The 24888-nt window shown below is 37.5% G+C and overlaps 3 protein-coding genes and 2 pseudogenes across 3 annotated transcripts; 4 read left to right on the forward strand and 1 right to left on the reverse strand.

Moving 5' to 3' along the window:
- The first annotated feature begins 544 nt into the window (after nt 1-544).
- Nucleotides 545-1712, forward strand: LOC117625750 (B3 domain-containing protein At5g24050-like). The gene has a single exon (XM_034357296.1). It carries the CDS (start codon nt 600-602, stop codon nt 1710-1712), a length of 1113 nt encoding a protein of 370 aa, XP_034213187.1. The 5' UTR covers nt 545-599.
- A 1776-nt stretch (nt 1713-3488) lies between these two features.
- LOC117619988 (disease resistance protein RUN1-like) lies at nt 3489-8470 on the forward strand. Its single transcript, XM_034350073.1, has 6 exons — nt 3489-3751; nt 3855-4389; nt 4789-5875; nt 6061-6339; nt 6468-7454; nt 7838-8470. Exons 2-6 carry the CDS (start codon nt 3869-3871, stop codon nt 8468-8470), a joined length of 3507 nt encoding a protein of 1168 aa, XP_034205964.1. The 5' UTR covers nt 3489-3751; nt 3855-3868.
- Nucleotides 8413-12829, forward strand: LOC117625757 (annotated as a pseudogene).
- A 1333-nt stretch (nt 12830-14162) lies between these two features.
- LOC117619998 lies at nt 14163-19242 on the forward strand (annotated as a pseudogene).
- Nucleotides 19243-22548: 3306 nt separating this feature from the next.
- LOC117614401 lies at nt 22549-24734 on the reverse strand. The gene is made up of 2 exons (XM_034343201.1): nt 23069-24734; nt 22549-22722 (listed from the first exon to the last, which is right to left on the reverse strand). Exons 1-2 carry the CDS (start codon nt 24552-24554, stop codon nt 22715-22717), a joined length of 1494 nt encoding a protein of 497 aa, XP_034199092.1. The 5' UTR covers nt 24555-24734; the 3' UTR covers nt 22549-22714.
- Between the last annotated feature and the right edge of the window lie 154 nt (nt 24735-24888).

Below are 24888 nucleotides of genomic sequence, written 5' to 3' on the forward strand. Positions count from 1 at the left end.
CCAACGGTCGGAAAATCTTTGGGTGGTTAATTAATTGGGGCCAAAGCAACTACAATCCTAATCTGATATGGAATTACACACACAAAGCTACAAAGTGAAGTGAGAGAGTGCACTTGAGCGTTGGGTTTAAAAACCGCCTTATAGTGAATCTTCCCAACTATTATTAATCTCTGATCACAATTTGCAAACTTGTTCGCTTTCTCTTTCTCTCTGTCTCTGTCGAGTTGAAACCCTAACCCCATTGTCTCATTCTGATCCTTTTTGAATTTGTCTCTTTCTTTTCTGAGTTGGGTTTATTTCCGTGTTCTTAATCTTTTAGGTGAAAGTTCTGTTTTTGCATTTTGGTTATGGGAATGAAGGGTGATTTTCAATTTGGGTCTGATTCAAATTCGTTGAATCTTCTCTCTGAGGTTTCTGTTGTTGTTAAAAATTGGGATGAAGATGATGTTGAGAAGGCCATGGCCATGGCTGTGAGAAGTTGCTGCTGCAACCCACTTCATGGATATGGTTTTGATGGGTGTTTGATTCCTCAGAAGGCCATGGTCAAGCAAAACAAAAGGGTTTTCTCATCATCATCATCTTCTTCTTCTTCCTTGGATATGTTGGCTGAAGTTGCAACCCAACAATTGATGGAGTTGGGGAATGGGAATGGACTCACAACCAAGTGGGTTTTTGACGAAAAAGCTGTTCTTGCAGAATTCATCAGTTTCTGTGCTAAAAAGAAAAGGTCAGAGTTCAAAACATTCCACTTCAGTGACATTAACATACCCAAGAAGAAAAGGTCAAGTATGAGGAGGACTCAAAGAAGGTTTTTGCCACATGCTTCTCATGATTCTGTCCTAAGTATAAGTTGTATGAATATGAAAAGGAAGAGGCTTTCTGCTCATTCTGGGAGTGATCATGGTCATGAAGACAACAACAATGAAGCACTAGTGCAAAAGAAACAAAAGCTGGTTCATGTCAAAAGTACTGCAGATGTAAAGTCACCATCATCACTGAAACGAGAGATGCCTCAAGACATGAAAAACAGGATTAGTAGCATTGGTGGTGGAGACCTCAAATTGGTGATCGAGAAGGAACTTTTTGATACTGATGTCGCCGACAATAACCAACGGTTTTCCATACCGATGAAACAAGTTAAAGAGGATTTTCTTAGCGAAAAGGATCAGACTGAGTTGAAGCTACGTAATGGTCACAATCAGAAGCATCTTGTTGGTATACCTGTTAAAGTGTTGGATCCATCTCTAAAGGAGTACACTTTACGCCTCAAGAAATGGACCATGGGAGGTAGTATTGTGTACAATCTGGTTTCAGGTTGGAGAGAAATTGCCAAGGCAAACAAATTGAAGACCGGTGATACACTGCAGCTATGGTCATTCCGAGATGACTCCAACAAGCTTGGCTTTGCACTTGTTAAAGTTAGCACCACAACAATGGAGGTTGATCAAAGTGGACCTGGTGCAAGAACCAGTAGCCAAAATGGGACAAACAGTCACACTCTCTCAACTGCCAAAGTAAATTCACTGAAGACATCTGATGACACAGTGCAGTGTTGGTCGATCAAGTGTAAATCCCAGTTTCGCTTTGCACTTGTTAAGGTTAGCAAGACCAAGGTGGAGGTTCAACAATGTAGACACGGTGCAAGCACTTGTAGCAGTAGCCAAAATGGGCAAACGGGCTCCTCCGTTTCATGTATCAGCCATGACTGTTAATTAGCACATGCATATACTGAGTAAAGTCTTTTACTTTTCAGAGATTCTTTTGGTTTCTTGCCCCTGAAACCAATTCTTTGGTTCATTATACTGTAAATCACTTATATATATATCTCTCTGAAAGATTGAGTTTTACGGGTGTAATCTCTTCAATGGAATTTTTCAAGGGCTTTTCTCTCTATAGCCAAATCATGTTGTGACCAGTGTTCCTCTTTCACCGCCTCTTCACACACTTCTGTCCATGTGTCCATTTATGATGATTTTCCTCATACATTATATTTGGAAATGGAATTTATTAATTAGATTATAGATACCTTAATTTCTAATTTATTCACTGTCTCATAATTTTTATATCTATGGTTGTTGTCCGATCGAATCAGGAAGGGTTGTATATAGAAACATAATCTTCTGGTTCACTGTGCATCATTTAGAGTTTCCAATGTCCAATGTCCAAGGGTTGTATATAAAAATATAATTAATAGTTAAAAATAACTAAAAATTAAATTTTTTTATATAATAATTAAAAAACCTCCATCATCATTCGTCCCTAATAACCCAATCTCCAAACCCTAAATCCCCCAACTCCCAAACATAATCCCCCCAATCTATTTGAAACCCCCTTTTCCAAACCCCAAAAATCAAGCAACTCAACACAAGCTCAACCAAAAAAATCAACCTAAACCATAACACACCCACAAACCCAATCGACAAAACCCACCAGCGCTTTTCCACCATTGGCTCTGTTCCTCTTCTCAGAAGCCAAAGTTGGCATCTTTTCCTCATCGTCATCTCTCTTGCAACTCGCCAAGAACAGAGACATGAGCGAGGTCGACGTGTGAGGTTTTTGACCGCAGTCTCATGGTCAAAATGAGATGGTGGGGGGTGGGGGTGGTGGGTTCTGGCATCAATCCCATAATTCTCTTTTTTTTTCTTTCTTTTTTGAGCATCGATCTTGGTTTTCCTTTTATATAAAAAAACCAAGCTCAGTGTTGGATGGAGGAAGCTCCCCATGGTTTGAAGTTGGAACCTCCTTTCCAGTTTTAGACAAAAGCAAACACCAAAAAGTAGAGCTCCAGGGATATCATTTAGAAACCACTGAGTTTTTTTTGTTTTTTGGGTTTTCTATCTCTCTGATCCTCCGGTCCAGCAAGGTAATTTGTGGGTTTATGGGCTGGTGGGATGGTGTTGTTGGTGCTGCATGGATGATGATGGAGGGATGACGTTGTAGAGATGGTGTTGTTGGTACTGTAGAGATGATGATGTGGTTGTAGAGATGGTGCTGTAGAGATGATAATGATGGAGGATATTTTTAATTATTTGAATTTTTTTTTTCTGATTTATTTTAATTTTTAGTTATTTTTAAATATTAGAATATTTAATTATGTTTTTATCTATATGGAGGCGGCTCCACTTGCCACATCATCCATCTAATTGATGGATAATAATCTACATGTGCGAATGAAATTACAAAGTGGATCACCAAACTTTGGTGAAATTAAGAAAGTGAGCCACTTTAAACTTGAGGTACAAAATGAGATTTGAACATAATTTCGGGTGTAAATAAGTCTTATAAAAACACATTAACAAAGACTTCCAAGTCAAAAAGAAAAAAGAAAAAAAAGGACAAATCTTTCACACTTTCAGTCCTTGCTTTGGACAACAATTGCCTCTTTATGCATCGAACATTTGTGTTTTTTCATTGAATGGAATTTATACTATTAAACAGCTAGCAGAGTTTCCCTTTTATATATATTTTTTTCTGTATCAAACAACAGAGTTTGGTACATCTTGATTCCTATCATTCATTAGCCATAGGCATAGGCGCATCACCCAACCCTACACCTCTGTATAGAGTCAATGACATATGAGTGAAGGCAATTATGTTCCTTTACCTATGAAGGTGTCTAGTTTTCAGGAAATTTTGTATGGAATGGAAGCAAGTTGTTTGACAAAATGCCTCAAAGAAGACAACCTGCTCTACTGCTCTAAATCTTTTCATTCTTCTCTTTGGGCCGTGCAATAGAGAAACTAGGTAGAAGGTATAGAGTTTGTGTTACTAATTTGTGCATAGATATGTTTATATGATTGTGTTTTTTTACATTTCAAATTCAATTGATCTTCACTATTATTGACATGTGGTAGCTTAGTGTTCTTCTATGCAACCAATGCGTACCAGAAAAACCGATGAAGCCTCCTCTTCATCCTCATCATGCTCTTCCTCAAAACGTTGGAGGTACGACGTGTTCATAAGCTTTAGAGGCGAAGACACACGCAAAAACTTCACAGGCCACCTCTACGTGGCACTAAAAGAGGCTGGAATCAACACGTTTATTGATGATGATGAGTTAAGAAGAGGGGAAGATATAGGAGCCGAACTTGTGCGGGCAATCCAAGGGTCTAGGATCTCTGTCATCATCTTCTCCAGCCGGTATGCGGATTCTGGATGGTGTCTTGAGGAGCTGGTTAAGATCATGGAGTGTAAAAGAACACTTGGGCAAATAGTTTTGCCAATATTCTATGATGTTGATCCCTCAGATGTCAGGAAACAGACTGGTAGTTTTGCACAATCATTTCATAAACACAGAGATACAGATCATAATAAGGTACAGAGGTGGAGAGCTGCTCTTCATGAAGCTGCAAATTTATCTGGCTGGGATCTTAGAAACACTCTGGATGGGTAACTACTAAATTTCCTTAGACAATTTTAATTTTAATTCTTTTTGTTTCTTTTCCTTGACCAAGTTCTTACACACAGCTATGAGTTCTTCTCTTAAATTCTGTTTTTAAAAATTTAATTGCCAACGTCATGTACATGAATTGGTTTTCTTAGGCCTCTATTTATATGTGATGCCTTGAATGATTATAATAATAAAGCTTAAACTGTTAGGTCTACATGTAAATGCTCCAATAACTTAAGTTATTAGAAAGTGGGTCAACAAGTGTTATATTATTACAAAGTTTAACAGAACTCGAAGATTTTGATTTATGTCAATTCGATGAATAAGGTATTAATTTAATTTGCTCTTGTAGTTTAACAATTCTAGTTTTTCTTTAATTTGAACTTACACAATACCAGGCATGAAGCAAATTTTATAAGGAATATCATTAAGGAGATCACTAGACGATTTAACAACACCTACTTACATGTAGCCCCTTACCAAGTTGGAATAGATTTTCGCGTGCAAGCTATCAGTGAATGTTTGGGCGTTGGATTCGATGATGTTCGCATAATAGGAATTTCCGGTATGGGCGGAATGGGTAAAACAACAGTTGCAAAAGCCATATATAACGAATTTTACGATAGGTTTGATGGTAAAAGTTTCCTTGAAAGGGTGAGGGAAAAGCAACTGGTTGGCCTGCAAAAACAACTTCTTTTTGATATCTTGAAACCAACCAAGATAAAGGTAAGTAGTGTTGCTGAAGGGATCAATGTGATAGGAAAAAGGCTTGGAAGCTTAAAGGTACTTCTCATAGTTGACGATATAGATAGTGTGGAGCAGCTAGATGCTTTAGCTATAAAACATGACACCTTTGGTCAAGGGAGTAGAATTATTATAACAACAAGAGATGAACATTTGCTCAATACACTTGAAGTTGACCAGATATATCGAGTGCAACCAATGGAAGAAGAAGAAGCTCTTGAGCTACTTAGCTGGCATGCCTTTAAAAATGGTTCTCCTAATCAAGGATATTTCAAGCTCGCAAGAGAAGTTGTTGATTACTGTGGAGGATTGCCACTGGCTCTTCAAGTTTTAGGTTGTTTTTTGGGTACAAGAAGCATAGGAGAATGGGAAAGTACATTGGGTAAATTGAAAAAAATTCCTTGTCATGAAATTCATAATCAGCTCAAAATAAGCTATGATGGGCTAAGTGATGACTACGAGAGGGATATATTCCGTGATATAGCTTGTTTCTTTATTGGAATGGACAAGAACTATGTCACACAAATATTGGATGGTTGTGGCTTTTTTGCGGAAATAGGAATCAAGGTCCTGCTTGAACGTTGCCTTGTATTCGTTGATGAAAAAAACAAGTTGATGATGCATGATTTGCTTCGAGACATGGGCAGAGAAATCGAGCGTGCAGAGTCTCCTAAGTATCCTGGAAAACGGAGGAGATTGTGGCATCCTGAAGATGTAAAATCAGTATTGATAAACAAATCTGTAAGTACTCTCTCAATCAAATTTTATGCATGAGACATCCAATAAATTGTACGCTCTCAATGTGTATGTAAACAAGTCGATTTCATTATCCATATGACTGTATAGTCTAAGAGAGAACAAAGGAAAAGTGATTTAATTTGTAGTGTGTCGTTCTTATTTAGGGGTTTTTTTTTTTCATTTAACAGGGAACTGAAGAAATTGAAGGACTTGCTTTAAATTTGCCAAGTACTGAAGAGACTAGTTTCAGTACAGAAGCATTTACAAATATGAAGCGACTGAGATTGCTCAAACTCAACTACGTGCAGCTCACTGGAGAATACAAATATCTTTCCAAAAATTTGAGATGGCTCTGCTGGTATGGATTTCCTCTAGAGTTCATACCAAAGGACTTGTGTCAGACAAACATAGTTGCTATTGACATGCAATATACTAGCCTCAGACAAGTTCTTTGTACGGATTCGGAGGTATGTGCAATGTGGCCTCAATGAAATCATCAATTCCTTCCTTCTGCTATTGTACATAGCATCATGTTCTCTTTCTCTTCTTTTTGGATTTTGATTTATGTTTTAATTATTTTGGTTTTGTCTAACAGCTGCTTGAGAAGTTGAAGATTCTAAATCTCAGTCATTCTCATTACTTAACACAATCACCAGACTTTTCAAAACTCCCAAATCTTGAGAACTTGATACTCAAAGATTGTAAGAGTTTGTCCAAGGTTCACAAGTCCATTGGGGATCTCAAAAATCTTACTTTGGTAAATTTGAAAGACTGCCAAATGCTTAAGGGTCTCCCAAAGAGTTTCTATAAGTTGAAATCTGTTAGAACTATTGTTCTTAATGGTTGTTCACGATTTGAAATCTTGGATGAGAAGTTAGGGAAGCTGGTATCATTGACAACTTTTCTTGCAGATAAGACAGCTATAACAAGCGTACCATCTTCCATAGTACGTCTGAAGAAGCTTGAACAATTGTCTCTATGTGAACTGAAACGTTCTTTGCAGCTACCTCCTTCGTTACGGGGTTTGTGCTCTTTAACGCATTTATCTCTTAGCAACTGCAATTTAAATGCACTTCCTAAGGATCTTGGGAGTATATTCTCATTAAAAAGATTATATCTATCTCAAAATAGTTTTCAGAGCCTTCCAAACCTCAGTGGCCTTTCCAACCTTACAACGCTATCATTGGATGACTGTAATTTAACGGATGATGCAATTGATTCTATGAATCTTGGGAGTCTATCTTCTTTGTGCAACTTAGGCCTTCGATACAATCATTTTCATACCCTTCCAAGCCTGAGTGGCCTTGCCAAGCTTGAAAATTTGTATTTGGATCATTGCACAAACCTTCGTGAAATCAAAGATTTACCAACAGGTATGGAAAACCTATTCGCCAGTCATTGCACTGCATTGGAAAGAATCCCAAAATTTTCAGAAATGCCACTGGAAAATGTGGAAATAGACGATTCCCCCAAACTCATTGAGTTTCCAGGCTTAGATAGGGCGTTAAACTTGGGCATGTCATTATCAATGAAAAGGCGCAATAATATCAGTGATATCCTGCTTGAGGAGAGCATGCTACAGGTTCTCTCTCTCTCTCTCTCTCTCTCTCTCTCTCTCTCTCTATATATATATATATATATATATATTTATGTATGTATAACTGATGTTATCTTTAAAATCTTAACTGACCAACGTGAAGTGTTTTCAGACAACTAAAAGTGCTTAATTGGAACTGTTTGACATAAATAGTTACTAGTGTTAATGAGTTCTAAAAGCATTTTTTAGTGCTTTCTCAAGAAGCACATATCAAATAATTCCTCAGAAGCGCTTCTAAGTGCTTTCTCAGTAAGATGTGATATATATGTATTGTTTTGCAACGCTTACAACATGTGTGTATATCTATTGCTTATGCACAATATGTGTTATATTTATTGCTCATGCAAATCTTTCTCAACATTGTATAGGGATGGAATGGACCTACTCAACTTATTCTAGGTGGAAGTGATATTCCCCAGTGGTTCAAGCATGTTGGGGAAGGTGGCCAAGTCCATTTTGAAGTGCCTCTTGGTTGTAGTTTAACATCGTTGGCTATATGCATGGTTTATTGTTCTTGTGATGCCAAGTTAACTACTGCTTCTTTTTGTGTTATTAATCATACCAAGTGTGCTAGTTTCGTAGCCAAAATAAACTTCTTAGTAGCTTCCAGTGAAGATTTTCTTTGGCTTGGACATTTATCAAACTATGAGTTGAATTTGGAAGGGGGCGACTCCGTGGATGTTCTTGCAGAAATTCCAGGTTTCTGGGTGAAGAAAATAGGGATCCGTCTAGTCAATGACAAATTTATCAATGAAAAGGATTCGTTTGATATATGTTATTCCATCCCATACTTGAGTCCCCAAAGAAGATTTTCTGTCGATGTTGATGATGACGACGACAATAAGGACGATGAGGACAATGAGAGTGATGATGATGATGACGATGAGGACGAGGATGAGGATGAGGATAAGGATGACAACAACGACGACGACGACAACGACGACGACGACGACGACGATGATGATGACCAAGACAGCGCACCTCCAAAAAATAAGGATTGATCCTAGTATTGGACCTGGGTAAGGAGAAAAGGTAGACCATTCCACTTTTCGTGCATGGAGGGGCCAAATGCCTAAAACAAAAAGACTTTTTGAAGTTATATTTTGAGATTGATAGCTCCCATCCGCTAGTGTGGCTGGAATGGTAGCATGGTGTTTGAAATTACTTTTTTACACTGGTGTTGTAATTGTCATTCTTTCTTATTAATGCATTTGAATTTTCTTTTATTTTTATTTTTTTAAAGAAAGAAACTCGATTGATCAAATTGATAGCACAATCCAAAGTCCTTATTAATTTGAACTTTGCTGTATCCCTTCCCCCCATCTAAATTGAGGCACAGAACAATCCCCACAATTTATCCATGTGAACCTGCATGTGAAGGCTTGTATTGTATATATAGAAAATACACATTTTTATTGGTTTTCATTTAGACCATCACTTGTACTCAAAAAACAATCCTTATGGACCTCACATACAACTCGTGAGCACCATATTTTCTTATGTGATGTTATAGTCGAATGCCTGAACTGTACCAACATATATTATTCTTTTCCAGTTTGGTCAGTACTTTCCTTTTTTAGGGAGGAATGGAGAGGAAGCAAGAACTAGAGTGGTCTGAAGCGCAGAAGATTGTGATAAGCCGAGACCTTGTGGCTGCAGCTAAACAGCAGCTGCAATTTCTTGCCGTTGTTGATCGAAACCGGCATCTCTATGACAGCCCTGCTTTGTACAAGGCCATTAACTGGTATGCAGATTAAAAAGTGATTTTGTTGCTATTGCTGTGGTGTTACTTACAGTACATGAATTTTCATAGCTTAAATTACTTCATGGTCACTACTCCTAGCACCTTGTTTTTGCAGCCATTTTGTCTTTGTTTGTCTTGGGAGCAATCCCATCTTAACAACCTTATGGTCCAAAGAAAAATCAAATTACCGATTTAAGAAAAGAAAATAAACTTTCAGAATCTTCTAGTTCATCAAATGTCTGTAGGATATATTGTTTTTTTTTTCTTTTCCTTCTGATCCATTAAATAAAAACAATTCAAGATTTGTTGTGAATTGTTTCCTCGGCGAATTTCAGGTACAAATATTGCTGGCTTCCTCTACTTGCCAAACATGCTGAATCTCAGGTTTCAGAAGGTCCTCTAGTCGTGCCTCTTGATTGTGAATGGATTTGGCATTGTCATAGGCTCAACCCGGTAGATTTCTCAGATTAGAATTCACACTTTCTTGGGTGTGTGTGCATGAATAGGCACATGATCTGCTGTCATAACACTAAATTCTCCTAGTTTGGTCGCAACTATACTGATCTGCATTTACTTTGTTGGTTTTCCAGGTGCGTTGTGTGACTGATTATGCAAGTCTCTACAGGAGAATCCTGGACAACAAGAATGTTGTATCTTCAACTCAGAGAACTTGCAAAACGAAAACAGAAGAAATTTGGAACATACTGCATCCTCATGAGCCATATGAACTCAATACAAAAGCACCAAGTATACGAAAGATGCAGCTTCAGAAAGCACCAAGTATGCTAGTTTCAGCTGTCAGAAGGCAAATCCCGCTCTGTTGTCAGGTAATCATTTCAAATATCAATGTATCTGATTCATAATTAGTGGAATACATATCAAGCGGTACAAGTGGCCATTAAATTTCTTATTCTGCTCCAAGGATTTATTTATGAAATGCATATTGCAAGATTCTGAAATATGCTCAGTATAATGTCTCATACTAGAAACTTCCTCTTTTCTCCTTCTGTTAACAATGTCTCGTATATTTGCCAAGTTAATTATCTAATGCATGTACAACAATCCTAACAGGTATTTAGATCTTATGTGAATGACAACCTCTTGCTCAAGGGAGCTGTTGCCGGATATAAAGGTTTTTTGCGTATGATCAAAAGAAACAGAGATAGGTCTATTAAGCACTTGTGTTCCAACTTATGACATTGACCTCATCTGTCACTCTCACCAATTGCATCCTGCTTCTTACCATAAAGATCTTGTGGCAATAATGATGACACAGATTCTGACAGAACCAAGGGTCAAAAGCTAGATGTTGGGTTTTCTGAGATAACCAAGCAATGGGAAGAGACCTTTGGCACAAGGTACTGGAGAACAGGAGCAATTTGGCACAAGGTACTGGAGAGCAGGAGCAATGTACCAAGGCCGTGCTCCATCTCCTCTCACCATCAGTCTCAGCCAACTGCAATTACAAGCAGTGAGAAAGAAGGTAGTTGTATCTGATTGTACCAAGATATCATTCAGCTTCCTAACAGGATTTCAACGTCTTTATCTCCTACACTTTTTTATTTTTACTTGGATTGCAAGAAATAGACACTGGTTCTAGCCTTGGTGCTTCTACCAGTAAATGTTGGTGTATCAATGTTTTAACCCTTTTTTTCTTCCTGATTCATATTCAGGTTGGTGCTGATTGTGGCGGTCAAAGATTTACTGGTCGGGCATAAAGGCAGCCTCTTTGTCTCCTTTAGTAAGGAACGGCCAGACCTGTTCTTTAATACCAGGAGAAGGATAAACATTTCTTCTGAATCAGAGGAAATGGTTTCTGGTTTTCAATGCGAACCTACTGGACATATGCTATTTGAACTTATATCCTATTCTTCTTCGATTTTGTCAATATCAAAGACTCCTATACTTTTAAAAATTTCAACCATCACTCTAGAGGACCTCCTCAGTCCAGTTTCTAAACTGCAAGTAGAGAAGTGGTTTGAGTTGATGGCAAATTCTGCAGTTGTTGGATCAAAGCCCATCCTACGCATTGCTCTCTTTGACTACTGTGATTTTTTCGTCATATGTACTGCACATGGTTTGTACACGTCCATTATCAAAGTCTTGTTTCCTTTCACTCTCTGGAAGGTTTCAAAATGCTAAAAGCTGGACATGTTTTGTTGATGAGGCCGATAATGAGCTTATGAGCATCCAAATGAGGTAACTCAAGCATATAAATTTGATTTCCAAGTACTTTGCAGTTCCTTACAGGAATTATGGAATTCAGATTCGAGGTTGTGTTTTCACCATGTCACTTTTAGCATGCAAATGTAGTTCAACAGTCGTGGAAAATAGCCATTTATGCTCTCAATTAAAACTTTTCAAATTAATGAACAATTCGAATGTAGAATCATGACAACTTCTTGTACTCATTGACAAGATAAGACCTCAAACCAAATGTTACTGGCAATACCTATAGTCATTCAGTCACGTTAATTTTGGAAATCCAAGAACTTCTAGACCGAAGTGTACCTCTACATTGCTCTATCTATCTCACACACATAAAATCATGAATGAGTTATCTGGTATAAGGGGCTTCTGAGATTGGTACAAGAGCTATGTTGCTTTTCTTCTTCTCCCTGATCTTAAAAATATTTATTATTCAGGGAGCGTTGATGGTAGTGAGCCAAAATTAGGATCCTGCAATTCTGCATCCAAATTTTTTTATCTGTTTGATGTGCATCACAAGGAGTTCATGGTAGCAGAAAGAAGAAACAATTGTCTCCCAGAAAAGGTAATTCGGATGACTCCATCAGGTGCAACCCATGAGCTAGCTGAGTTCATTGGAACCAGTTGGTCTTTAATGAACGGTGACTGGTTCTTTCACCTGGCAAATAAATTTGATAAAGAAGATCACATATTTTGATAATAAAAATATGTATTATTCACAGAATGTAGGTTATTATGTGCCATTTTTAAAATCCTGCAATTCTGCATTCAACATTTTATCTGTTTGATGCATGGTGAATTATCAACTCTTATGTATACTCTTGGTCCAGGTAATTATACTTCCAGGCAGAAAACTGGAGTATGAAACCAAAAGCTGCTCTTAGCAGAAAATGGAACAAACTTCATGATATCTTTTGAACTGTACGTTCACTGAGTCCTCAGACGGAAAAGCTGTGGTTTTGCTCAATTTCAAACTTGGCTTCATAGGAGGTAATAATTTTGATTTATACAATGCAAAGATCCACAGAAAATTCATGATTGTAGTTAAAGTTATGTGATGTGTATGGTTTTCCTTACGAATGTATAGAAGCAAAAGGAATTAATGGAGAATGATTCAAAGGAACCTATTGATAAGTGCAAGGAGGAAGGAAAAAGAGGCAACCAGTTCACTGCCTCAGTGAAGAGGTCGTTGAGAAAGGCAATGAAGTTGTAAAAACGGCCACAGAGAGTGTGCATATGAGAATGAAGTCAATATGGATAGTTTACAGTGTCCAATGTTCAATTTTTGAGTGCTTAACATGTCGTATGTGTTTTATTTTTAACAAGAATGGACATGTCTTAAACTTGAGACCTTCCTACTTTATGAAGAACAAAAACCTATATTTAATTATAGGGAATTGTACACAAATACGACCAGGACCAGAGGATGTGTGCATTTACCACCTAGAAAAAAACAAATGTGGCAATGTTGCATTCAAACTTTGCTTTGTGTTGCAATGTATCACCTAATGTTGAAGGCTTAATGTTCCGAGGACTTGAGACTAATTTTCAATTAAAACAAATCCAAAACAGCTTGATGTGTGATCCTCATGCGGATTATAAAAAGACATCCACTTTTGATACGAATTATAAAAGCACATGGGCAAAGACTTCCAAGTAAATTTAAAAATAAAATAAAAAAACAAACAAATCTTCACACTTCCAGCCCTTAGTATTTTTATTTTTAAATTATTTTTTAAAAACTCCATTGGTTTGATGTGGCATATATTATATATGGAGCCCATATTTAGAATAATATAGTGTCACATGTATTTTAAATATAATATATATTTTTAAATAATTTAAAATTCATAAAATTTTAAAAAGAAAACCAAAATTTTATGAATTTTAAATTAAAAAATTAAAAAAATTCGTAGGGACCATTTGTGATAGGTGCGTGAACCTCAAGGATATTTTGTGATATATGTATATGTTACGTCAGCAAACTAACGGAGTTTTGAACGGAACCTAACGGCAGTGACCATTTGTGATCACATATACTAACCTTGAGGACCACGAATGACCAAAAAAAAAAAAAAAAAAACATTCAGGATGCAATCTGATAGTTTTGTAAACCTTAGGGACGTTTTGTGATAATAAGCCTAAAAAGAAATCACAGCTTCGGTTTAAATTGTTTTTCAGCTGATCATATGTGAATTATCTTGATTGATGATTATGTATGTGTTATTAAAATTTGAGCTCTCTTGTATGAAAAAAAAATAGGACGGTGGATTCTTACTCTTGTTAGGTCAAATTATCGCTTCCCTACTCTTGTGGCAATGTTGCATTCAGACTTTGCTTTGTGTTGCAATGTACCACCTGATATCGAAGGCTCCGAGGACTTAAGACTAATTTTCCATTCAAACAAATCCAAAACAGCTTGATGTGTGATCCTCATGCGGATTATAAAAAGACCTCCACTTTTGACACCAATTATAAAAACCACATGGGCAAAGACTTCCAAGTAAATTTAAAAATAAAAATAAGAAAAACAAACTAATCTTTCACACTTCCAGCCCTTGATATTTGGGCAATAATTGTTTCTTTATGAATACATATACATTGATTACATGGTGCTGGAACGTGTTGACTTGCACAGCTTGTCCGATCAAGGCATCTATCTCGATACACTTCAGTATATAATCATTAGACAGCCTTAAATATCATTATGTGATAGAGGCAAAGAAATGAATAAGCAACCAATGGCTGCCAGGAAAAGAGATGAAGCCTCCTCTTCTACATTCCCATCCTCCTCCTCCTCCTTAAAACGTTGGAGGTATGACGTGTTCATAAGCTTTAGAGGTGAAGACACACGCAAAACCTTCACGAGCCACCTCTGCATGGCACTAAAAGAGGCTGGAATCAACGTGTTTATTGACAATGAAGAGCTAAGAAGAGGGCAAGATATAGGAGCCGAACTTGTGCGGGCAATCCAAGGGTCTAGGATCTCTGTCATCGTCTTCTCTGAGTGGTATGCGGATTCCACATGGTGTCTTGAGGAGCTGGTTAAGATCATGGAGTGTAAAAGAACACTTGGGCAAATAGTTTTGCCAATATTCTATGATGTTGACCCTTCAGATGTTAGGAAACAGACTCGTAGTTTTGCAGAGGCATTTCTTAAACACAAAGATACAGATCACAATAAGGTGCAGAGGTGGAGAGATGCTCTTCTTGGATCTGGAAACTTATCTGGCTGGGATCTTACAAACACTTTGGATGGGTAACTACTAAATTTCCTTGGAAAAATCTACTTCTTTTTTTCCCTAAAGCATGAGTTCTGGCTTTTCATTTCTCTTTTTCTTGAGACCAAGTTTTTACATACAACTATTAATTCTTTCTTTAATTCCTTTTTCAAAACTTAATTGCCAACATCATGTACATGAATTGGTTTTCTTAGGTCTCTACTTATATGATTATTATAATAAAGCTTAAACTGTTAGGTTGGGGTCACTTATATCTTATCAGCCCACAATTTTTTCTTTTCATATTTCCCTTACATATGTGAGTTTGTCTCCACCCACTAGAACCTAACATTTGGAATTAACTTCATGTTGGGAGGTTTAGAAATTAGAAGTAATTATTTAAATTTATATATGGTAATGTTAGAATCGGTGAAATAATTGAATTTATCAATTCAGTGATGAAAAAAAAATATATTAATTTAATGTGGTCTTGTGTTGTATGATAATTCTAGTTTTGCTTTAATTTTAACTTAAATAATATCAGGCATGAAGCAGAGATTATAAGGAATATAATTGAGGAGATCACTAGACTGTTGAACAACACCTACTCACATGTAGCCCCCTACCAAGTTGGAATAGATTCTCGCGTGCAAGCTATCGGTGAATGTTTGGGCGTTGGATTCGATGATGTTCGCATAATTGGAATTTTGGGTATGGGCGGAATGGGTAAAACAACAGTTGCAAAAGCCATTTATAACGAATTTTATGATAGGTTTGAGGGTAAAAGTTTCCTTGAAAAGGTGAGGGAAAAGAAACAGGTTGATTTGCAAAAACAACTTCTTTCTGATATCTTGAAACCAACCAAGATAAAGGTAAGTAGTGTAGCTCAAGGGATCAAGGTGATAGAAAAAAGGCTTGGAAGCTTAAAGGTACTTGTCATAATCGACGATATAGACAGCGTGGAGCAGCTAGAAGCATTAGCCATAAAACGTGACACATTTGCCCAAGGGAGTAGGATTATTATAACAACAAGAGATGAACATTTGCTAGATATACTTGAAGTCAACCAGATATATCGAGCACAACCAATGGAAGAAGAAGAAGCTCTTGAGCTACTTAGTTGGCATGCCTTTAAAAATACTTTTCCTAATAAGGGATATTTTGAGCTCGCAAGAGAACTTGTTGGTTACTGTCGAGGATTGCCACTGGCTCTTCAAGTTTTAGGTTGTTCTTTGTTTAGAAGAAGCACAGAAAACTGGGAAAGTACATTGGCTAAATTGAAAGAAATTCCTTGTGATGAAATTCATAATCTGCTCAAAATAAGTTATGACAGGCTAAATGACTGCCAGAAGGATATATTTGGTGATATATCTTGTTTCTTTATTGGAATGGACAAGAACTATGTCACACAAATATTGGATGGTTGTGGCTTTTTTGCGAACAGAGAAATACAATGCATTTATTAGTAAAATCCATATTATAGGTTTTATGAACAGATAAATAGAATATGGAAAGGTGTTTTGTACCAAGAAACTATATAAACTAATTAACTACAATGCATTTATTAGTAAAATCCATATTATAGGTTTTATGAACAGATAAATAGAATATGGAAAGGAAAGTCTAAGAGAGTACAAAGGAAAACTGATTTATTCGCATGCAAATGACCCTCATCTTATTTAGAGCGTCTTCTTGTTGTTTTTCTTCAACAGGGAACTGAAGAAATTGAAGGACTCGTTTTAAATTTGCCAAGTCTTGAAGAGACTAGTTTCAGTACAGAAGCATTTTCAAATATGAAGAGACTGAGATTGCTCAAACTCAACTACGTGCAGCTCACTGGAGGATACAAATATCTTTCTGAAAATTTAAGATGGCTATGTTGGCGTGGATTTCCTCTAGAGTTCATACCAAAGAACTTGTGTCAGCCAAACATAGTTGCTATCGACATGCGATATAGCAACCTCAGACAAGTTCTTTGCAACGATTCTGAGGTAAGTACAATGTAGCCTCAGCACGTGAAATCATCAATTCTTTGCCTCTGGTATTGTACATCCCATGCATCATGTGCTTTCTATCTCTTCTTTTTGGACTTTAATTTTTGTTTTCATCACTTTGGTTTTGTCTAACAGACGCTGGAGAAATTGAAGATTCTAAATCTCAGTCATTCCCTTTACCTAACGCAATCACTAGACTTTTCAAAACTCCCAAATCTTGAGAAGTTGATACTCAAAGGTTGTAAGAATTTGTCCAAGGTTCACAAATCCGTTGGAGATCTCAAAAATCTTACTTCAGTAAATTTGAAAGACTGCCAAAAGCTGAAGAGGCTCCCGAAGAATTTCTATAGGTTAAAATCTGTAGAAACTCTTGTTCTTAATGGTTGTTCAAGATTTGAAATCTTGGATGAGAAGTTAGGCAAGTTGGTATCGTTGACAACTTTTCTTGCAAATAAGACAGCCATAACAGAAGTACCATCTGCCATAGTACGGCTGAAGAAGCTTGAACAATTGTCTCTATGTGACCTAAAACGGCCTTTGCAGCTACCTCCTTCGTTACGGGGTTTGTACTCTTTAACACAGTTATCTCTTAAAAACTGCAATTTAAGTGCACTTCCAAAGGATCTTGGGAGTCTATTCTCTTTAGAAAGATTAGATCTTTCGGAAAATAGTTTCCATAGCCTTCCAAACCTCAGTGGCCTTTCCAACCTTCTAACGCTATCATTGGATGAATGCAATTTAACTGATGATGCGATTGATTCTGTGAATCTTGGGAGTCTATCTTCTTTAAGCGCATTAAGTCTTGAACACAATCATTTCCATACCCTGCCAAGCCTGAGTGGCCTTCCCAAGCTTGAATATCTGTATTTGGATCATTGCACAAATCTTGGTTTAATCAAAGATTTACCAACAAGTTTGGAACTCCTAAGCGCCAATCATTGCACTGCATTGGAAAGAATGCCAAATTTTTCAGAAATGTCACCAGAATATGTGCAAATAAATAATTGCCCCAAACTCATTGAGTTTCCTGGCTTGCATAAGGCGTTAAACTCGGGCATGTCATTGTCGATGAAACCACGCAATAATATCAGTGATATCCTTCTTGAGGAGAGCATGCTACAGGTCTTTCTCTCTCTCTCTCTCTCTCTCTCTCTCTGAAGCACCACATATATATTAAGTAATTCCTTTAGAAGGGCTTCTTCAGTAAGAATTTGCAGCACTTATACATTTATTGCTTATGCAAAATATGCGTTATACTTATGGCTTAAGCAAATCTTCCTCAACATGGTATAGGGATGGAATGGGAGAGCTGAACTTTATCTATCTGGAAGTGATATTCCCAAGTGGTTCAAGCATGTTGGGGAAGGTGGCCAAGTTCATTTTGAAGTGCCTCTTGGTTGTAGTCCAACATCGTTGGCTATGTGCATGGTTTATTCTTCTTGTGATAAAAAATCCGATTATCCTGCTTCTTTTTGTGTTATTAATCATACCAAGCGGGCTAGTTTTATAGCCAGATCGGCTTACTTCCACGAAACTTTCGGTGAAGATTTTCTTTGGGTTGGACATTTATCAAACTATGAGTTGAATTTGGAAGGGGGCGACTCCGTCCATGTTGTTGCTGAAATTCCAGGATTCAATTTCAGGGTGAAGAAAATAGGGATCCGTCTAGTCTATGACAAATTTATCAATGAAAAGTCATTTGGCGGCATACAATTCTTCGTCCCATACTTGCAGGGCAAAAGAAGAATTTCAACCGATGATGATGATGAAGGTGATGATGATGATGATGATGATGAAGGTGATGATGATGATGATGATGATGATGATGAAGGTGATGATGATGATGAAGGTGATGATGATGATGATGATGAAGGTGATGATGATGATGAGGATGATGATGAGGCAGGACCAAGCCATCACACCTCCAAAAAAATGAGGCTTGATCCTAGCATTGGACCGAAGTAAAATGAAGGAGCAGCAAAAGCAAAAAAGATTGGTAGCTGCTATCCCAGCAGCTACTGTGGCTGGATTGGTAGCATGCGGGCCTTGGTGTTTCTTTTACACATTGTGGTTCTGTTTGGACTTCCTTGTTACACTGGATTTGCTTCGTCTGTTTTTCTCTACTTGGCTGAACACCTGTGCTGGAATGGAATGAAAAACAACATACAATTGCAAGCACATCCCTTTTATACGGAGATTACAATACCAAAGTCTTGATAGCATTAAATGCTATGGTAAAGAAAAATGAAATATTGCTGCAGCCAAAGTTCAAAGACTTTCGTTTTCAGCCGTTGGATTGTGGTTCTGCAGAGACCACCAGAATATGGTGTAATGTAGTACTGGAGTGCTTGCAATAAAAAGAAATCACAGCTTCGGTTTATGTTGTTTTTCAGCTGATCATATGTGAATTATCTTGATTGATGATTATGTATGTTTATTAAAATTTGAGCTCTCTTGTATGAAAAAATAGGGCGGTGTGGATTCTCACTCTTGTTAGGTCAAATTATCGCTTTCCTAATCTTGTGGCAATGTTGCGTTCAGACTTTGTTTTGTGTTGCAATGTACCACCTGATATTGAAGGTTTAATGTTCCGAGGACTTGACTAATTTTCCATTCAAACAAATCCAAAACAGCTTGATGTGTGATCCTCATGCGGATTATAAAAAGACCTCCACCTTTGATACCAATTATAAAAACCACATGGGCAAAGACTTCCAAAGTAAATTATAAAAAAAACAAACAAACAAACAAATCTTTCACACTTCCAGCCCTTGATATTTGGGCAATAATTGTTTCTTTACGAATGTATATACATTGATTACATGGTGCTGGAACGTGTTGACTTGCACAGCTTGTCCGATCAAGGCATCTATCTCGATACACTTCTGTATATAATCATTAGATAGCCTTAAATATCATTATGTGATAGAGGCAAAGAAATGAATAAGCAACCAATGGCTGCTAGGAAAAGAGATGACGCCTCCTCCTCTACATTCCCATCCTCCTCCTCCCCCTTAAAACGTCGGATGTATTGACAGGACTAGTCTCAAATTCCTCGAAACTCAAGACGAATTTTGTGGAAATTCTGACATTACACAGGAAAAAAAAAAAATACAAACTTAATTGGTATTAAATTTAAATATATATATTATGGATTTTTGAAGTAGGTATCAAATTGACCCCTGTTGATAATTGGTTGTCATCTGATGCAAAAAAAAAAAAAAAAGAGGTTAATCATTTTATTAGTCCTTGAATTTTGACCCGATTTGTATTTGAGTACCTCAATTTCTAAAATGGTTCCAGTGGTCCTTTAACTTTAGTTTCATTTGGACAAATGGTCCTGTCGTCAATTTTGTTAACTTTTTCTGTTAAATGCAAGGGCAAAATGGTATTTTTATATTCAAATAAAATATAAAATATAAAATAATATCTTTAAAATAATAATGAAAATCAAATAAAAAAACCAACCCAAAAAAAAAAAATTTCAAGTTTTGGGAGAATAGAAATCGGAATAGAGGGGGGAAAAGAGAGTTAATTTTTATTTTTTATTCATATTTTAATCAATTTTTATACAAAAATACCATTTTACCCCTGTATTTAACAGAAAAGTTAACAAAATTGACGGCATGACCATTTATCTTAACGAAACTAAAGTTGAAGGACCACGGGAACCATTTTGGAAATTAAGGTACTCAAATGCAAATCGAGTCTAAATTCAGGGACTAATAAAACGATTAATCCAAAGAAAAAATACTCACCTATAATGGGGATGGCACGGTTTTGCTATTTCCGGCCAATAACACAACGACAAGTGAAAAAATTATCCTACGTGCCATTACATTATTGACCGAGATAGCAAAAAGTTATATCCCCATTACATGAGAGTTTCTCTTCATTTGATGGTCACAACTCTGGGACCATACATCAGTTTTTGATTTCTTAATCTCTTTTTTTGATGAATTATTTGTCTATATATATTTCCTTTCTATTGAAAGATTCATCAAATAATTTTATTTAAGGACCCTTTAGGGTTCTCTGCGATTTTTTTTTTCAACAATCCAAACTGTCTATTTTTTAAGTCTACATTCATAGATCATCTTTGCAAAAAATTATACAAATCGGAAACCGTTTCGACATCAAATTGAGTCCTACAAAATCAATTAACACGATACTTTAATAAAATACTAAAATTTCAATAATTCAATTGAATAGTCAAATGATATCGAATTCAAGTAATCCTTAAATGAATACCTACAAAATAGACTCTTTGAATTAATAAAATACAATAAAGAGTGAGTCCTACAAGGATATTTCTTAAATAAACTTATTTAAAGAATATCTCAATTGAAATTCCTTGTGTGTATATATATATATATAGAACACAAGATATTTCCCACATATGATTACCTCCACTATTCTAATGATTTTTTTTCCTTCCCCATATTCTCACATTCTTGTACCTTGACTAACTTTTGCAAAGAATACAATGAGTGTTTACACACCAGAATCCATTCAACATTAAATAATAAAAATAACCCACTTGGATAAGAATAGCACAGAGAATCAGAATCAAGGAATTATCCACCAAAACCCATCTGGAAACAGAAGAATTAACAATCTTTTAATCTACACATATAGTATAAACTCCCTTTCACCAAATAAATAAGTTTATATTTCTTTTTTAAGAAAACGAGAGCTGGAGCATTCTTCTTGTCAAATTGCTCATGAATAAGATATGCCAAAACTGCAAGCTTTGAATAAAATAGTTATACCGATGCAGATCCCATCACAAACGCAGCAAAGCTTATCTAAATTTGCCCAATTGCACTTCATAATTGAGCTTATATAATACTCAACTTGACACTAACCTATTGCCATTATCTTCATCTTGTCATCTTTCTTGGTAAACCAAAGCAGCAAGTTAGCAACATGTTGCTCGGAGAACTCAATCACAACACTTACTGATATTTTAGTCTTTTGCTACTCTTTCTATTCAGAGATCAACATAAAAAAATTTAATAAAAAATAATACCAAATCTCTTACACAAAGGCTTCGAATAAAATATCGACCGCAACAGCAGCGCATATATGGTATTATAATTGAGCTATGAAACGAGCATTCAACGTAACGCTAACATAATGACACTATCTTTATCCTGGTTCTTGTAACCTTTCTTGGTAGCCAAAGCACTATTTGTTACTCAAAAGGTTCAAACACAACATCCATGTCAAGTGTTTTTAATTTTTAACTATCAATTCAAGACCAGCAAAACAAAAGAGACCCAATAATTTACACTCAAACAATACCACCAACAAAACCAAATAGGTTTCCAAATTCAAGCCTAGTCATTTGTACAACTGAACTATACAAAACCATATAAAAACAAAGATTTAAAGAAAAACAACAAAAAGATTTTTATTTCATATATTCTTTCCTTATGCTTTACTCCACCACCATTCTGATGACATATTTTCTCATATTATTCCCTTCTATCTTGACCAGCTTTTGGAGGCAGATGCCCAATGAGCATTAGAAAGATTATTTTATCGGTTGAAAGCATTAGAAAGCCTGTTTATGCGCCAAAACCCATTCTCTATAGAATAATTAACATAATAATAATAATAATAGTCTACTTCAATAATCATGGCTGAAAGAATCAAGGGATCGTCTAACAAAACCAGGCTGGAAAAGAAGAATCAACAACAATTATTTAATCTATATAAAGTATAAATAGTGGCATTTGATTGCAACAGACATTTCACTAAATAAAAAAGTTCAAAAAAGAGGAGGTACATTTGATTGCAATAGACATTTCCTCATGAATAGATGCCAAAGCAGCGACATGTTACTCGTTTTTACTCTTTTACTACTTGCAACCCATTCCAAAGACCAACATAAAAAATAGACCAAATAATTTCCACCACACCCGCAGATTAATAATGAATAGATACCAAAAGTCACAAGGTTTTGAATAAAATACTTGTATCGATGCAGGGATCCACTTTCTGGATAACCAAAGCAGCTACATATCAGGCCCAAATGTTAACATATTGCCAATATCTTTATCTTGGTTCTTGTCACTTGTCTGGGTAACCAAAACAGTAAAATATTACTCAAAGGGTTCAATCACAGCATCTATGTCAATTAGTTTTTTACTACTATCAATTCAAAACCAACAAAACCAACAAAACAAAAGAGACCCAATAATTTGCACAAAAACAATTCCTCAAATACACAAGAAACAATGTCCATTGTCTTACCACCACACAACCAGAAATATCCACCACAATCCATATAATTAAATTCTTCATTCTTCTTATTTAAACTATAAAACCATAGAAACAAAAATTAAAAAACATTATCTATGAATTTATTTGTTTATATTTGTCACATGGCAGAGGCCTGGGAAGCCATGGAAACAACAACCTTACCGTCTTGAATTTGATTCAACGCACCAACACCACCTTGTCTTCCGTCTACTGCCACCGGGGCCACCGTTTGATATGAGGAAACGACACCTCCAGCTGTTGTGTAGTACACCTGCCTCCCAACCGCTTCGTATCCAACCTGTGCAAACCCTTCGCTATAAGCTCCAACCTTTGCCTGCTGAGCCTGCTGTGCTTGTTGAGCGTGCTGAGCTTGCTGAGCTTGCTGAGCTTGCTGCACTTGCTGAGCTTGCTGCACTTGCTGAGCTTGCTGCACTTGCTGAGCTTGCTGCACTTGCTGCACTTGCTGAGCTTGCTGTGCTGCCACTGCAGTATTGTATGCCTGAGCGTCTCGGTACACCTCCGGTACCATCCTCTGCGGTACTCCATAGTACGCCTGACCAACCGGTCCAGTCGCGGGTCTATGAGCCGGTGCCTGGTACACCCCGGTCGGCGTTGAAATGAGGTAAACTGGCTGGTCCGGTCCAGACTGACCAGCCGCCACCGGATAACCCCCAGTGTTCATGTGCCTCTCCGGCATATAGGCAGTAGGCATTTGCACAGGTGTCGACATTGCCACCGGAGAAGATCCTTGCACTGGTGCTAGGTTTTCTGGAAGTTTCTGAGAGTAGTAATCGGGGGTATAAGCCCTAGGATTTCCGATTTCGTCGCTTTTCCGATGATAGATCGTCGTCGGCTCATGACCAGCGGCGATTTGCATCCTCTGCAACTCCTGGATCTGCCTCTGAATCTCCACCTGAGACATCACCTGTTCTCCGACCACCTGCCGATCCTCCGATCCAACCAGAGGGTTTTTCACAAGCGAATCGGGAACCGTCGGAGGAGTAACCGATTCGGGAAATTTCTGAACCGGTACAGCCGAGTACCCCTTATCGAACCCGAACAAGAAATCGGGGTTCGCCGGCGACGCCGTGACCGGAGCCGTCGGAGAAGAACCATCGGGAGAGCCAATCTGAACCGAATTCAGAGCGTCGACGAACCACTGCCGCTCCGACTTACTCTCGTTGGAGCCGAAGCTAGCGGAAGGGTTGTTGCCGAGAGGGAAGAGGAAAAGCCTGAGCCTTGCGGGTTTAGCGGAAGCGCGGTAGAGGCGGTCGTACTCGATCATCATGTGTTCGAGGTCCTCGTCGTTCGTGACGGATATGAGGGCGTCGAGATCTTCGCCGGGGAGCTGGTACTTGAAGCAGACGACGTCGTTGGGTGTGTCGCAGAGGGAGGCGAGCTTGGAGGCGAAAGCGGAGAGCTTGATGTTGCGATCTACGGCGAGGATTTTGGTGTCGCCGCCGACGTAGGCGAGCTGGTGGTCATGCGGGCGGGGCTGGATTTTACCCCCGTAGCTGCACATGAACTTGACCTTATAGGTGGACGTGGCGGACGGTGGTTGGTCGTCGGCCCAGGAGGCAGTTTCGCAGTCGATTTCGCGGGAGCGAGGAGAGGACTCGCGGGAGTCCGGGTAGGGGTAGTTCTCCATTGGAGAAAAGGAGGAGGAAGACGACGAGGAGTGAAGATTAAGGTTGGGATTTGGGAGCCATGGGAAATGACCAGAGTTTTGGTGATCTTGGATTCGGTGGGAGATAGGAGAAAATGGAAAGATTTTGGGTGTGATTTTGGTTTTACACGAAAATGTTTAGTCGGGTGGGATTTTTTTTTTATTTTTTATTTACAATGCTTTGGCATCAGTTTCTAAACTTTCTAGAAGGAAAATTCTCCCCAACAACCTAAAAAAAAAAAAAAAAAAATTTATCTGAATTATTTTTTATTTTTAGGCTAAATGATGATTTATGCTTTAAATTTGTACTTAATTT

The sequence above is a fragment of the Prunus dulcis genome, chromosome 1 (assembly GCF_902201215.1).
Source record: "Prunus dulcis chromosome 1, ALMONDv2, whole genome shotgun sequence".
Classification (NCBI taxonomy): Eukaryota; Viridiplantae; Streptophyta; class Magnoliopsida; order Rosales; family Rosaceae; genus Prunus; species Prunus dulcis.